Raw genomic sequence first — 16803 nt, forward strand, 5'->3', positions numbered from 1 at the left:
TTGTGGCTACGATGTCGCTACTTCGACAAAAGATATGGCTCATCTTAAGCGAAACCGTGTCACTGGACGGGAAGTACTGTTTGGCCCAGAAATGAGACTGACCACCAAAAAAGAGGAATTTCTTTCGTAAAAAAAAAAATAAAGGTCGTTTCGTCAATGTGCTTTCTGACTATTTACGAGACAAAGGCCTGAAAACCGTCCAAGCAAAAGCTGATGCTTATTTGCTTATTGTGTTTACAGCGGATGATTGTTCAGGCTCGGGACACTGTAGTTATCGGTGACAATATCGACTTGTTGGTGTTGTTACTCCTTGTACTTGTTTTACATTGTACTGTACTTGTTGGTCATTATATTCCTGAGAACCACACGGTCTACGTGCACAGTGAGCCTAAGGCAACCACTTCAGGTGCAACTTGGGACATCGAAGCCATTGTTAACAAGATTCGGACTGAAACCTGCAAACTGCTTCGTTTTGTTTACGCAATTCATGGCTGCGACACAACTTTCTGTCTACTTGGACTTGGCAAAGGGATTGCATTTAAGCGGCTGAGGGACATCGAACAGTTTAAGAAAATGCTTCAATATTTTCTCGATTTTATGCTTCGAACAAGGAGATCAAAGCAGCGGGAGATGCTTTCGGTACTGTACGGTGGAAAATCTCATGACAATCTTAACAGTTACCGACACCGAGTCTTCCAGCAGAAAGTAACAACGTCTACAACTTTCGTCTATCCCCAAGATATACCTTCTACTTCACAAGTAGCGATATTTCACTGTTTCTGAACCTATCTTCAAATACAAGATTTGTATTTGGCTTCAGAGTCCTGCCCTTGATCTAGAGAATTAGGGACGGAGACACCCAAAAAGCATACTATACCCTATCCTCATGGATCTTCCAGCGGTAACAAAAAAATTCTCCCCTTCGTGAAATGTGGTTGGGACCCTACGATAGTGACCAGTGCAGCGGTCATCAAAATAGTATCGAACACGACATTGCTTTCAAATCCTGCGAAGTAACTAGTTGCTCTAATGCTCAGGTCCAAATCGAATATGAAGAAGACATGTGATTAATTAAATAAATGTGATGAATCTCTAATCCTTTTGCAATTTCAAATTATCTACGATTTTTTGTTAAAATTAAAACCAATGATTTAGCTAGTTGCGAGAAGTTCCTTATTTGATTGTAAGAATTTGGGGTGGTCATGTTTAGAATGGAGAGTCGGGGGAGGGATGGTAAATTGACATGGACAAGACTTCTTTTCTACATTAGCAGTCTAATTTCTTTCTGTATGAATTCAACTTCGCGTAATGTTACTCTCAGACCAATATTGAACCTTGGAGAAGGAGGGGAGGAACTGTACATGAGCACTCAAAACAGAAAAAAGTGCATATTCGTGATCTACGTACCCGATTTACCTATTACTGACTTTCTATACATATAAATTGAGTTGTTTTTAAAAAGACGAAAAACGATCAATTTCACCTCGTCCGATTTTGGCCGATTTTTTATATCTTGTACACGAATTTTTTCCGGTTCAAATGTTACAAAATTCAAACTGTTGCAATTTGTTTGAGGTCAAACCTTGAATTGGCTGTAGGCTTACCATAGAGCAAGACAAGTACTTAAATTTTTTAAAAGGGTTGACACAATACCCAAAAAGGGTGCAACCTTGATTAAACAATGAAACTCAAAATGACTAAGAACTTTGGAGCAGACGTGTCAAGCTCACGTCCATATAAATACAAAATGTCGTATTTTTCCTAATATGCATAGTCAGGGATGTGTTTTTTTTTTTTTTTTTTTTTTTTTTTTTTTTTTTTTTTTTTTTTTTTTTAACGGACAGTCTGTCGAAGCAGAGACCGCAATATCAGGGGAGGGTTCATTGGAAATGTACTTGAAAGTACTGGTGGTCTTTCTGGATGACAAAAAAAGAATCCTACCCAGTAAAGTATCGCTTTCAGCAACTCTGTACCGCAATAAAAGCCCAGAAAGGGCCAGAATCTTGTCACCGAGCTTGAAATTCTCAGATATCAGGCTATTTTCATTCGAAATCGCTAAAGCTTTCGACAGTGTATGGCCCCGTGGCCTTTTAAAGAAACGTAACGCGTAAGATGCCCGCGGACGTGTTGAAAATGATCAGGAGCTTTCTTTCTGATCCTTCACCGAGGGTTGTTCTTGACGGGTTCACTTCCTGTGGACATCCAATAAAGCCAGGCATACTCCAGGGTAGTAGCCTGGAACCTACACTTTCATTCTCTACGTAAATGACACGGGAGACAGCCTTACAAGCCCTCTCTATCACATTGCCGACGACATCATGACACACGTAGATATCCCAAAACACGAAGACCCAGCCCAAGCCTCCCTGCCCCTACATACCCTTTAAATCATCTTTTCTTTAAGCCAGTCTTAAAATCATGGGCAATTTTCTTTCCTTCTTAACTCTTTTTCAGACTCGCAAGAGTAAAACAAAGTCTAAATAGAAATCTTTTGTCACAATTTTTTTCTTATTTTCATTGCAATGACATACACACAAGTTTAAACTTTAAAAAAGAGATGGACCTTTTGGCAGACAAAAACTGCAGCAACCCAGCAACGTAAATAATAATGTCTTAAATAAAATTTATTTTCCAAGTAATATTTCCGTTATTGCTTTGAGCTATGGAAATGGGGTAGCCATTCCTCTGGGCACCCTATATAATGGGGGTGATAAAAAGACAAGAAGAAAGAGGATTTTTTCAGGGAGGGTGGTACAAAAAAAGTGGATCTTAAACTAAAGTCTTCCAAGCTAATATCCTTCAAAGTAATCTCAGCTATTACACCCCCCTCCGCGTGTGTGTGCAAGTATGGGGAAAATGCTAAATTCAATACTATCAATGCATTCAAAAATCAAGCAGAAGTTTGACTATATTTAAAATCAAGCAAAAAAAGAGCTCACTTTTAGTGAAAGGAGAATCATCACCCAGTTCGCTGTTAATTGGACTGTCAATATCAGACGCTCGTGAGTCCATGCATGAAAACTTGAAAGTTCTTGCAGATGCTGGAAGACTCCGAGAGCTAAAAAGAAATATCATAAGCATGACACATGATCAATCGTTGCCACACTGAGAAACTATACAAAAAACCTTATGGCCACATAAGTCCTTTACTGCAGCTTTTAAGCAACAATAATTTAAACAAGATTGTCAGAAAGTTCGTGGTAACAAAATGTAAATAAGGAGCGACGCGGGTCAATAGTAACTGGAACTCTAAAAAACGGAATTTTGATGCCAATAGATATATCAAATGAATCAGTTCGTTATGCTGATCCCAAGTATATAAGTTTCATTAAGTTTAGTGTTACTCGTCAAAGGCTACGAGCCTCAGAAACTTTGTCTGATTTTCAAAAAAGGAGAACCCCTCCCCCCTAAAAGTCAAATAGTCTTAATGAAAATCACACCATCAGATTCAGCATACTAGAGAACCCAAGTGCATACGGGGAATTTTGTACTTTTTGCCAAAAGAAAGATCACGGGTGCATGGTTATTTGTTTTTTCCAAAGATGATCATATCGACCCCGTGGCCCTAAAACATCGAGAGAGGGCTCATTCGAACGGAAATTTAAAGTTCTAGAGGCCTTTTTAAGTTACCAAAAAGGTTGGAGGGTAACTAGGCCCCCTCTCACACCCTTTTTTCCAAAATTGTCCGATCAATATTTTGAGATAGCCATTTTGTTCAGCATAGTTGAGAGGCAGAAGAATTATACCTTTGCAGATAACATGACCCCTACAGCCCCTTTGGAAAGGTCTTTAAGCTATAAAATTTGCCCGTTTTGTACGTATAGTATTTGTTATTGGGAAGTATGCACACATTTTTCGGGTGGGGGGGGGGGGGGCAAATATTATGTTGATTGTTTTTTTTTCATGGGGAGAATTTTTCATGGGGAGGGAAGTTTCCAGGGGAAGAATTTTCAGGGGAAATTTTACCCTTGGGGAATTTGCCAGAATTCATATACGAAATTCTTTTTATATGTCTTGTCCTCTCTTTGCCGACTCAATTTTACGCCATGGATATGTTAAGGGTAATTGTCCGGGGTAAATTTTCACCGAGATTGAATTCTTTAGAGGATATTTCCGTAAGGAAGGGGGATTTTTCCGTGAAGGTGGAGCCATTTATCCTGGCATTATTTAAAAAACGATCAGAAATTAAATAAAAAAAAAACTTTTCAACTGAAAGTCAGGAGCAATGTTAATATTTAAAACAAATAGAAATTATTACGTATATGAAGGGGGATGCCCCTTCCTCAGCCCCTCACTCTTTACGATAAAGTTTGAATAATGCCCAAATTCTTTAATAACGGCTCCTGAATCACAACGGCCTTTAATTAGAACAATAAGAAGCTCTTTCAAATATTAAAAAACTCTATCGTAAAGAGCGAGGTATTAATTTCTAATTACGTAATAATTTATGGTTTTCTTTATTTATTGCATTTAAACACTATAACCCATAAATTTATACACATATAGTTGTAGGTGATGACTGATTTTCGAAATCATGATGTATATTAATTTTAGGCTATGTTTATTATAAATAAGATGAATTGTCAGGAGTCAAAGCGTCCGTACCCTTGTTCTAGATAAGACAAGGAACGGGAAAACTACTATTTATTCCTCAGGTGTACCCCCGGGGAACAATCAATGAATGAATGTATGAATTGTATTAATATACCGTCATATAATCGACAGAAAAGGATAAAGCATACATGAAAAAAAAGAAAATATAATAACTACCAACACTGAAAGCTGCACACAAAAATCTACCTAAGAACGTGGGCCCACTCGCGGAACAAAAACCCATTTTTTTTTTTTTATAGGTTAGAATGGTCTCCTCAACTGCATCCAAAGGCTTGAATACGCATATTTAGGAACAATATGGCCGTTTCTAACAAAAGATGGTACAGTGGAGCATTGACTTGAAACACCATATTTAGAAACAATATGGCAGGCGTGGCACAATATAGCAATGGCACAAAGGAAAGCACTTGTAGCAGTACCGAGAACACTTACAAGATATTGTTTTCATATCTTGCTTATCTACAAAATCATGGTTGCAGCGGTGGTTACAACCTAGTAATGGACAAACCACAGATAATAGTAGCCAAAAATAATACCACAGATAATAGTAGCCAAAAATAAAAATGCGTTCAAATGAGAGAACAGCCACTTTATAGACAAATATTTTTGTCTTCATACTGATCCCCCGTCGGTTCCACAAATGGCAGCGGAGTTGAGAGACGGTAGCGCGGGCATTGTTGATTCTGTTCTGTGCGTCGTGGTAGCAGGCGTGCGTTAAGGCGAAACCTCATAGAAAGTTGTTTAAGGGCTCATTTTTAAGGAAATTGCTACATCCACGTACATTTTGCCATTAACAAAACAAAATATTGAAAATAAAATCAGTGTTTCGACAGGATCTTCGCATCAAAGATGATAAGTGGCGTAACAATCGTAGGTTACAACCATAAATGACGTTATTGTAAAACAATAAGACGACACCAGTTGCAAATGGGTTCGTTCTATACTATATCCAGCAAAAAAAAAAAAAAAAAAGATGCGCGTTATGTATAAAGGACGCCGTCAAATCAAGAGTTTGAAATTTATTGTATATAAAACTCTACAAAGGAAAACAATTAATGCATAGAAAGTTTTTTTTTTATTCTGGTTCAAGATACATGAAATTCTTTGGTATTTTCAGAGTTTATCTGCTGATGACAGCCACTGATGTATATGTGACCGAAAAATCTAGAGATTTTTTCGTTGTTTCACTGTCAAAAACAAGGATTTGTCCCTATTGAACTGTTATTTAACACAAAATTCATAAAAGTTAAAAGTTATCCACTAAAATATCGTTCAAGATCTTAATTACTCAAAGTATACCTCGGATGACGAAACTAATCAGGAAGACTCGAAATCAAAGCTATAAAATTTATAGCTTTGATTTCGAGTCTTCATTTAATGAAAGTCCGAAATCCCCAAATCCATTACTACAGAGTTGCTCGAACTTCGATCTTCCTTCTCAGGAGGAGAGTCTGTAGTCACTGTAACTGTAGTCTGCAGTAACTGTTAATAGAGGAGTATTTTTCGGTTTGACATTATTATATATCTGGACAATGGCCACGCAGTCCCAGGAGCAAGTATCACAAATTATGGAAATTACTTATCAAATTTGGTTATTATATTCAGAAAGGTGTGCAACAATCACTATTCATTAAACATGCACTTGCCTAATCTTAACTTGGCCTGTGTCTATATTTCAACCTTATGCTCGAGTTTGTAATCAGTAAGCCAATAAACTCTAACAAGTTAATTTTGATAGGGAATTTCTCAACACGTGTAAAATATTTATCATGGCTGCAGCGAAAGTGGCTTGGGTAAAAGCTATGACAGTACGGTTTATACTTTAGTAGAAACGTTTATTCCCCATTTTAAAGGTATATTTAATTAAGGTGCTCATTATCAGCCACAGGAAACACAAGGACAAAATTGACCCATTCTAGTCTCGTTAAACAACTCTTCTGTTTTAAGTAGTTTAACTTTTGTTTATTATTTTTCTAATAAAATGCAAGGGTTTACTATTCAGAAATTAAACCGTCGATGCGATTTTCTAAGATTCGTATACTCCTTCTATTCCTTGATTTTAAGCATCACGCCTGTTCTTAGGTTTGAAAAAGCCTATACTGCTTCAAGGGTCTGTTCCATTAGCAAACCAAAAATTATTGTTTCAACAAAAGAAAAAGGGAAATATGAAGAAAAAAACTGTTTTCTTTTTACAATACCACCTTGGGTAAGTTTTCAGATAAGGGTAAAGGCTTCAGGGCAGAGATGCTTCGGAATTATGGGAAATATATACCACAGGCAGCGCTCTAGCGTTGCCTATAGTAAAGAGTCATACATGGAGTCAAAATACATTTGAGCCAAAAGGCTTCAGTGTATTTTTGAAGTGATCGAAGTCCCCCTTCCTCGCCCTGTTTAACTGCTGTCCCCCGAAGACATTCTTATATAGCCATTTTGTTTAAAATAGTCCAAAGGTCAAATAACCATGCCTTCGGGGTTGGCTTATCCCCCTCAAAGCCACCGGGGTAAGGGTTGTATGTTATGTAAGTTGTTCACTGCTTACATATAAGTAGTATCCATGTATAAGGTCCGAGATACACAAGGAATTACACAAGAATATACAGTGCAGTTTCAACGATACATGCCTTACCAGGGTCAGTCATCTATTACTACCAACGATACTTGTCGTACCACGGGCTATTACCACGACCGGTTTATACCTTAGCAGACAGGTTTCTGAGGCAACACCCATTTTCAAGGGGGCCAATCAGAGAGAGCGCAGGCTACTCAATATACGGTAAGTTGATTAGTAATTTGATTCAAATATAAGGAGTGATTTTCATTGTAGTTCATATTAGTAAGAGAAATGAATTCAGAGAGAATAGTTTATTTGAGACGATATTAGTAAAGAAAATGAGTGGTACATTTACATTATTGGAGCTTGATGGTGGAGCAGGTAGCAGCAATGATAAAAGGGCGAGGGTATCAAACGTGGCTGTGGAAATAACACGAGGATGTACACTAAGCCTTGAATGGGACGATATGTATGCTAGATATGTGATATCATTGAGCAAATTTAAATTGGAGGAGCAATGTGCTTTGCTGCGAAACTGAACATTGTGCATATAAATAGACTTCAAGCTGCATTAGATACACTAGTGAAATATATTGAAGAAAATAAATTGTATCAGTGATTATTATTGCTTTATTTATATTCAATAAAATTGTTTTTAAATCGAAGATATTTCTCTTTCTATAGTAGGTTAGCGTATATTTTTTAGAGTAGAAAAAGAATCCTGGTTAGTCTGAAGTTGGTTGTGAGAGTGTTAGGACTCTGGATAGATTTGATAGATTTGAGAAGGAGATATGTATAGATTTGGATAGATTTGAGAAGGAGAAAATCATGGGGAATCTTGTGTTTATGGAAAAACGTTTGATTCTAGATGATGATTTTCTGGAGTTATCCATTCAAAGGAAGATATTTCCTCAAGGAATGCTTATTCATATTATGAAAACTGATTCTCCATCATTAGACTATTGCATGAAGCTTTTACGTCGTGGTCCCAAGCCATTTACGCAATTTATTGACATATTAATCACGACAAGACAAAACGATATTGTAGATTTGCTTTTAAACACACACACTAGCTAGGAAATTTAAGACTTTTTTCATGAGAAAGATGTTGTTCAAGGGTGATTTGCTCCTCTCTCTCTCTCTCTTTAATTCACTTGGTCTGTTAATCATCTTTCTGATCCTGTTTAGCAATGAGAGTATTAAAGCTTGAGAAAATGTTTTGCGTAAGTTAGGTGTTTCTTATCACATTGGGAATCTGACAAATCTGGGAGAATTGCACGATGACTGACTAGTCTGATAAAAATAGTAAATTATGCAACCCATGTAAATTTCATAGAGGATATGCCGTACAAATTAAAGGTTTTAATTCCTGTCTTGAAGGGGTTTGTAACTCTCATCTTAGAGGACACCTATGCTCTAATTGCCACTATAATAAATGTAATCAGTGGGAGAATACATATCCTGGTATGATTGGAAAGAATCCTAAACGTGATTTTAGTTTATTGCTAAGAGATTGGTAACGTCATGGCTTTAGATTGTTTCGGGAGGGGGAGCCAGGTTTACGATTCAACTGTTGGAACAACAAAAGAATGTGGTTTCTGCCTCATTTTTGTCAAGAAAATGGTTATTATGATCATAAGCCTTTTGACTTCCATTTGGCTATTAAGGAATGTGCTTCACCACTTTATATCACTGTATGTGGCATTGTTAAGAATAAGCAAATTGAAAAATGTAAATTCTACAAAATGCATGAAAATAGTATCATTGACTATACAAAGAGATGTGATAAGAGTGAATTTACACTGTACTGTAGAAAATGTGACCCAGACATTGTACCACATCAGGATCAGTATACTGTGAATTCAGATAATCTACCTGCATTAGTTGTTCTCGACAAATACCTATACGTAGTAGAAGAAGAAATCTAAAGAGTAGAAAAGTCGTTTTTTCTCATGTATATACATTATTTTTATTAATAAACAAATTTAAATACATTTTATTCGTAGAGCACTAAAATCAATATTAAACACGCTTGAAAGTATGTTTTCCACTAGGAAGTCGTTCAAGCGAGGAAAGTCAACGTAAATACTAAGAAACTGCTTGTAGGTATAGCCACGACACCTGAACATGAAAAAGAGTAGTGCAGGAAAGCCACATGTCTTAGTCGTTAAATCCTGTACTCTCCTTTGAATTTGAATAATAGTTTTCCCACTGCTCTCAATAAAGTTGCTGATGTGTGAAGTGTAAAATTTTTATTATAGGCCAAAAGGATAAAAAAAAATTCAATATTCTTCGCTCTTTGAAAGATGCCTAGCCAATAGCCTGTCTTCAAACTCGATGGACTGCTATTAACAATGATTAGGGTATTGTTGAGACTTGGAATTTTTTCAATGCAGTCCGATGGTATGCAATAGGACTTGTACTGGGCCATGCATAAATCCATATTAAATACGCTTATTATTTGGTTTGTGTTCATGGTGCTAGGTTTAGTAGAACACTGCCGTCGGGTGTGATTTCCCAATAGGTTGCAAATTGACTCAATGATATTAACGGAATACTCTCAGTCAAGGCATTGGCAAATGTGCACTCTAAACGTACATTCCCCGTTCGTACTATGCTCTTATCCTTGGTGCCAGACAGGTCCAAAACAAGTACACCATGATTATTTGAAAACATCGAATCGGTTATTCCATTTTCAAATATTTGTGAATCATGATCTAGGGATTGCATGGTCAACTCATACAGAGTTCTATAGGTTTTTTTATCGAATGATAGAGTGTACAGTGGAATACCATTCACTTTGCACACAAGGCTAGATAGACCAAAAAAAAATTAAAATCATGGGAGGAGGCAGTCAAGGATCCAACGGAACTGGCACTCTTCACAAAGGCCAAAGCGAGTATTGATGGGATATCTCCATTGATAAATGATGAATCAGTATAACTGTCAGAGTCAGTGGTAATTTGACATTAACTAGTTATTTTTTGGGGGACGCAAAGATTAATATTACTGCCTCTGGCTCTTAGCTTTTCCACTCCAAATGCAAAAGAGCTCATAAAGTGCAGTTTTCAAGCATTAAGAATTGCTTAGGTAATAATGATATTTGCATCAGGTGCTGCAGCAAGTGTTTATCTCAAAATAAAATTTGATGGGGCTAGTTGCAACTTTATGTCAATCTTGACATTGGGGGATAACCATTGGGATATATTGAATATCTCAGGATTTAATTTTCCAACTAGATGATACTCCTGGGTCACTGCAGTAGTTAACTCACCATCAGTATCAACACCCGATCCATATTCATAGCCCAATGATTGTCCTCTCAACTCTTTATATGCCTTTGGTGTCATCATGATAAATTGTATGTAGCTTGCATAGTTGGATAAATAATTGCTAGTGGTCACCAATTTTCCATTAATATATACATTGATTTGTTTGAACAGGTCGTGTAGGATACAGTTTTCATAGGACAGACCATCGGTAGCAGTGGAGGTTGTATTGTCTGACTTTTTCTTCGCCACAACATTTAAATCAATAAATAATGATAATAAATCAATGAAATAGCCTTCATTGGAAAATATGTGAAACTTTATATTTTCCAAGATGGGTTGTTGAGGATGAAACTGCTCAAAGTAACCATACTTGACACTGACACCAACATTTTCAGCGTTGACTAGATTCAATGAGGAGCTGATTGATGGATGCGATTCTTTGTGGGGGAGATTGGTCATCTTAACAGAAGAAATCCTTCTTTGATCCAACAATCTTTTTCTTCTTCTCTTATTGGTCTTCTTTCCTTTATTCCTCAAATTCATTGATGATGTCTTTTGCTTCCCATCTGGGTAGAGACTGATGAGAGAATGATGCCCACGCATCCTTTTTAATCCCTTCCCATTTTGCTGAGATTTTAATTGTTCGCATACGGCTCTTGCTGAAGATCTAATAATTTCTTTAACACTCTAGTTGAAATTTTTACCCGTTCCCCAATCCCGTAGTGTTGAGTCAGCAAAATTTGATGCAGCAGGTACAAAATGTATTCTGGCAAGGGGTAGTACAGAACAAAATACCCTATCAAACCAGCTACCAAGATCACAGCTAGACATTCTATTACGCCCCTTGTAATAGTCCAATCTATGACCTATTTGACGAGGACTCAGAGCACCAACATAGCAGTCGATATTGGGAGAGACAAATGAAATTCTTCTATTGTGCATCTTAGGCAGTGATGGGTCGAAAATGACAAGTAAACACAACCAAACCTTTTGTTATTGCTATAGGATCACCTAATTCAATTCTTATTATTAACTGACAGAGTTCCAAATATGAAGTGTTTACGGGCACATACTGTAGATGCTTTATATTGTAATGATGAATATGATCTTGATTGGTTTTTTGTTCAAGAACACGTAGGAGGGGGACATTTGAATTACCAACTCTTGTCGATTCAACAAATGAGGCATAAAAAAATATGGAGGGGTCCGAGGAGGAGGCTGGTGGGTAGTGAGCAAAAATAATATTAGTTCTTCCGGCACTTTCACCATTGATAATATTGAGTTTAAAGCCAAGAACATCTTTAGATTATCATTGAGAATGACCTTTTCATTGGCAATGGGTGAACTAATGTAGATCTTCTCCTCTTCCTTTGAATAGTTGAAATGAGAGTCTCCTTTTTTACGAGCGGAAACTCTTATTGATAGAACGACATAAATCATTCATACAACTGAGTTCCTCGTATGGTAATTCAACATACGGATAATCCAGCCAATTGATCTTTTGAATTTGTTCTTGATCACCTGGGGGTGGCGGCCAATCATAGGGTCTAATTGTTATATCATATTTACGATCCTTTCTCAGGATATCATAGGTATTTTTGAAAATGCAGTCGACAAGAGCCACTTCATACGCACCGTCGAATTTAATGGCTGGGGAGAGTTTCGTCCAAAAATCACTTGTTTTATTCAAGTCATTGTAGAGTGGATCGGAGACGGTGGACATAAATGTTAGATAAAAATCATTGGGCATTGGCAATATCTTCAACACTGATCCAAGAATCAAAATCAGAGTTGTATCCTAGCCACCGAACAAGTAACTGTTTCTTACCCCTACGAGTACGAGTGTTTAATATCTTTTCAATTTGATAGATTTCAATATTATTTTTAACTTTTTGTAGTTCATAGTCATAAAAGCCGCCAAGAATCTCATCATTTTTTGTATCTATCAGACGATAAGTTATGGGCTTGGTGTCTAGAATTTTTGCCACTTTAAAAAGTTCTGTGGACCAAAAGTAATTACCCTTTTCAAAAACATTAGTTGTTCTATTAATTCGAACAGTATCACCAACATTGAATTTTTTCTTCACGATTGTTTCATTGGACAAATACTTTTTAATAAAAGTGTTAAACATGCTATGGTCAACATGATGAACTCCCGTTGGGGTTGAGCTGGAAAATGATTAATGGGGTCCTTGATTAAAAATCAAAAATATTTTATCTAAACCATTAATAAAAGCAGGTGTATTTTTCAATGTACAATACATTGAAATTAAATGTCGAATAGTTCTTGTCAATCTTTCGTCTAATGCAGCCTTTATATGACTGTGACTATGATAGAGCAGTGTATTATATTTCATTAGTACTTTTTCAACATGTGGATTAACAAATTCACTGCCGCGATCCGTTCGAATTTTTTTTATAAGAATCTTGTTCGAGAATACTTTCTATTGCCCAAGCCTGAGAAACTTCAACACCTCTCTTTGTCCGCAATAGAATGGTATATGCATAGCGAATAAAAACACTGATTGCAAGTAGTATGTACATGTACGGTGTATTGTGACGCCTTTGGATCTCGTCTAGAGTTAAGAGATCTGCTTGCATTATATGTAGGGGGAAAAAGGCTTTAGTTTTTCGATAATAATTAGCATGAAGCCAACGATTTCTCTTCAGAGTATAACTGGTTTTATTTTTTAAATATTCTCGTGAAGTTTTAGTGTGAACACCAGTGACTTTGGAAAGAGTGGTGGGGGAACTTAAACTTCCCACTTCACCAATATTTTCATAAACACGTTTCAGAACTTCCACCTTTTTTAACGTAAACACGTAGTGTAACGTCCACTACGCTTTTGTATACTAGTGGGTAATGGTGGTGGTGACGTTGACTTGCTACGTCGTCGCTTTTTTCTAGCTATCAGCGGTGTGCTCCTCCTCCTCATTGTCAAATCAATGTTTCCACTAGGTGTGCTAGTATTTTCCAAGATTGATTTAAAATCATCTTCTTCTTCTTCTTGTTCATATTTTAATATTGAAGAAGGAGAATGTTCATTTAATTATTTTTAGAATTTGCCTATTGCTAATAAGGCTTTTGGGGAAGTTTAATGTACTCAGATGGCTGCATTGATTAGTTACGAATGATAAAAGTTTTTCAAGATCTACAATCATATAGTATATGAATTAAAATAGACGTTAACTCTTGCCTTGAAGAATAATTTCATTTGCACTCCTATTAGCTTGAAGATGATCTGGACCACGTTTCTTGAGATATGTTATTAGTCGTTTACTTTGTTAATGATATGAATGCGGCATTAGATTTCCAATGGTCGACACTATTGAATCCAATTCCTCCTTTTTGAATTGTGTTCCAGGGATGGCAGAAGAATCCTGTGTAGATGGTTCTTTTTCGTGATCAATGACACTGGCTCTCGCACGATAGGGCTTATATTTGTCAACTCGGCGAAGTGCATCTTGAAGTAAAAGTAGTTTTTTATCATCCTCAAAATTCTCGTTGTCAATGAATTTATTCAGATTGTTCTCAAAGTGTTCCACGGGTGAGAGAGCGAGTTCTATCGGAGTCAATTTATAGGGTTTAGCCATCTAGAGAAAACTGTTTACAAGTCCTGCAATTATTGGTAGTAAAAGTGTAAAAAAGCTACCGCCCTCCTGAAGCAGACGTTTCCTTTTAAAATTCTTTCCTTTCGTTTTACAGGCCAATGTACGTACAATGGAACGATGTTGCTTTGCCTGTTGCTTAACTACGTCTGGCAGTTGAACGATACCCTCGGTTAAATTTAAACAAAGTTCGGATATTAGAATAATGAAATCATTGTCAATACCATGTTTGAGTATGGTTTTCCTAATTGGGGGTTTTGAACTTCTTAGAACGAAAAATAAATGTCTATTTTCATGTAGTTTCTTGAGGGTCATGATGGCAACTGATGACCTTTTTTACTGTTCACGGGGAGATATACTGTAATTTCATTGTCAAAAATATCTGTGACTCCACGTAAATCCTCGGGTATATTTTGATTAAGACCCAATAGGATGTAGCCGTAGGGTTTATTAGTTGCCTGACTGTACGCTGAAAGTAGAAATTTGGGGGCAACGGGGTATATTTGTTTATTGAGTTATTAGCGATCTAGAATCATGAAAAAATCTGTAGATGATAAAGTGGGTAGATTTCAATTCAAATCTTTGTAAATACTTGTTTTGCTGTAAGAGAGTATTTCAAGCTATAATAATAGAAACATATTTATTATAGAAGCGAACGTTAAGCAGTTGTTGTATTTCCTGGGACTACTGTTTAATAGGTTCAGCTAAATCATCAATAAACAACAAACAGTGTGGTTCAGTAATGTTGAAAACATCAAGCCCCTGTATGAATTGTATCTGCACGCCTGATATAGCAATTGCTTTTATTTTATCGTAAGACTCCTGTCAAATACTGTAACAATAGTAGATTGTTTTCGGCTTTTCCATAAGCATTTTATCACAATTTTTAATTATTAGTGTAAGAGTGTCGTTTTGTCTGACATTAATGGACAACATAGAAACAATCTGATTGGTGTTTTAAATTGATACATATTGCTTATCCGTTCAAAAGCTCACCTACAACTAACTGCAAACTATAGATGTCTAATGACTAAATAATTTTCCTATTACTACTCCGTTCAAGAATAATGAGAAGAAGAACAAAATCAATAAAGAATCATATTTTCTTTTATTATTAACATAAAAGCAGCAACACTTTAGAAATAATACATTACAAAAAAGGCCCATTAAGCAAGAAAAATACATCTTTTTTAATTTATTTATTTATAACAAAACATAAACAACATTTATTTTAAATAAGCACTAGGGAAAAAGCATTTTATATTTATTAAATACACTTTTAAAAAAAATTACTTATTTATAACAAAAACATAAACAACATTTATTTTAAATAAGCACTGAGAAAAAAAAGCACTTTATATTTAATAAATACACTTTTTTATTTATTTACAGTAAAAATTACAACATTTATTAAACAATACACTTAAAATAGTATCACATTTTTAATTTGAACTGGGGTCCCCCCAGACCCCGAGGCGGCCACTGCGGCGGCCAGCAAGCGCAGCAGGCCGGGCCGGGGCCGGAGGGGGCATTAAATAACTATGTTTCGTGAAATTATGAAGAAGAAGAAATAACTGCTCTGCCTTGCGCACACAAATATTGAAAATTTATTAATAAAAAAAACAGAATTTAAACACCCACACCACCCACCTTGTACTACGAATGAATTTGAGCTAATTTTTTTAAAACCGAGTTGCTTTCTATACTCTACACATTCAACTCGGCCTGAGATTAAATAATGACCGTGTGGTAGTACCTTCAAACCATTCTCAAGTACATAGACTTTGTCCGATATCGCCAACATGGCGTTTTTCTCAACTGTAACTGTGTAGCTTTTAAATTGTAAAGAGCGAATCGTCATGACTGGGACAAAACTACGTTCCACACAGTTTCTATAGACACTCATATCGAAATTATTTTTTACAAAGTATGTAGGCCCCCCTTTACAAACTTGTTTGATATCCTTGTTGTGCATTTCCACACAGTATACCTTCGGCCCAGGAAACACACCACTGGATATCAGATCGATTCCTGTTTCAGATTTTAACACTAACAATTGATTTGGGGCCTGGCGTTTCACTAACTCCGGATAGAGGGATTCATTTCCAGTTAGTGTAGTCCATTCGTGAGCTAATGTACTCTCCATTTTCCAAATCATTCAACAAATATTCAGTTTTAACTTTTAACAGGAGTGAATCAGTGTCCCCGTAATACACTTGGACTTGTCCTTCAATCGGCCATTGTACCTTGCATACATTATAACAAAATGACAACATGAGTTTTTTAGATATTTCCGTTATTGCACTCTCGCCTGCAATATTTTTATTTAAAACAATGTTTCTTTTCTTACGATGTAGGAGCACCATATCAGAGTCTATGACAGTGAACAACGTGAAGTTTACATCCGCAATAATTCGAGCACACTCTTTGAGATTGGTTACAATGTCACATCGACTTCTGTTTCGTACGCTTTAGCACGAGTTTAAAAAGAGGTTATAGATTTCCTTCTCAACTTTCGTTTTCGCTTGTGAACGTTTACTGACAAAGGTGTCAATAAACGTTTTCATGTAAGGCTTTTGATCAAATTAAAGGGCTCTGCAAATCTTTGTGACTTTGAAACCATTCGACACCATCCATTTCAATAGCACGTGATGTACAACGATATTCTGTTTCTGGTTGAGGTCCGCAATAAGTTTTTGCTTTGAAGGCACCCAATGCATACTCCCATCCTCTACTAAAGATAAATTGTAGGGGCTC

At 36.4% G+C, this 16803-nt stretch overlaps 1 protein-coding gene across 3 annotated transcripts in view; it reads right to left on the reverse strand.

Annotated features, from left to right (window-relative positions):
• RalGPS (Ral GEF with PH domain and SH3 binding motif) overlaps nucleotides 1-16803 on the reverse strand; it is a 180902-nt gene that overhangs the window by 141191 nt on the left and 22908 nt on the right. For all 3 annotated transcript variants that reach the window (XM_089103890.1, XM_089103889.1, XM_089103888.1), the window contains exon 3: nucleotides 2940-3058. In XM_089103890.1, coding sequence (XP_088960016.1) covers nucleotides 2940-3058 — 119 coding nt within the window. The remainder of the gene's footprint in view (nucleotides 1-2939; nucleotides 3059-16803) is intronic.

Source organism: Artemia sp. Qi Xiang Cuo, chromosome 18, assembly GCF_049724085.1.
Source record: "Artemia sp. Qi Xiang Cuo chromosome 18, ASM4972408v1, whole genome shotgun sequence".
Taxonomy (NCBI): domain Eukaryota; kingdom Metazoa; phylum Arthropoda; class Branchiopoda; order Anostraca; family Artemiidae; genus Artemia; species Artemia sp. Qi Xiang Cuo.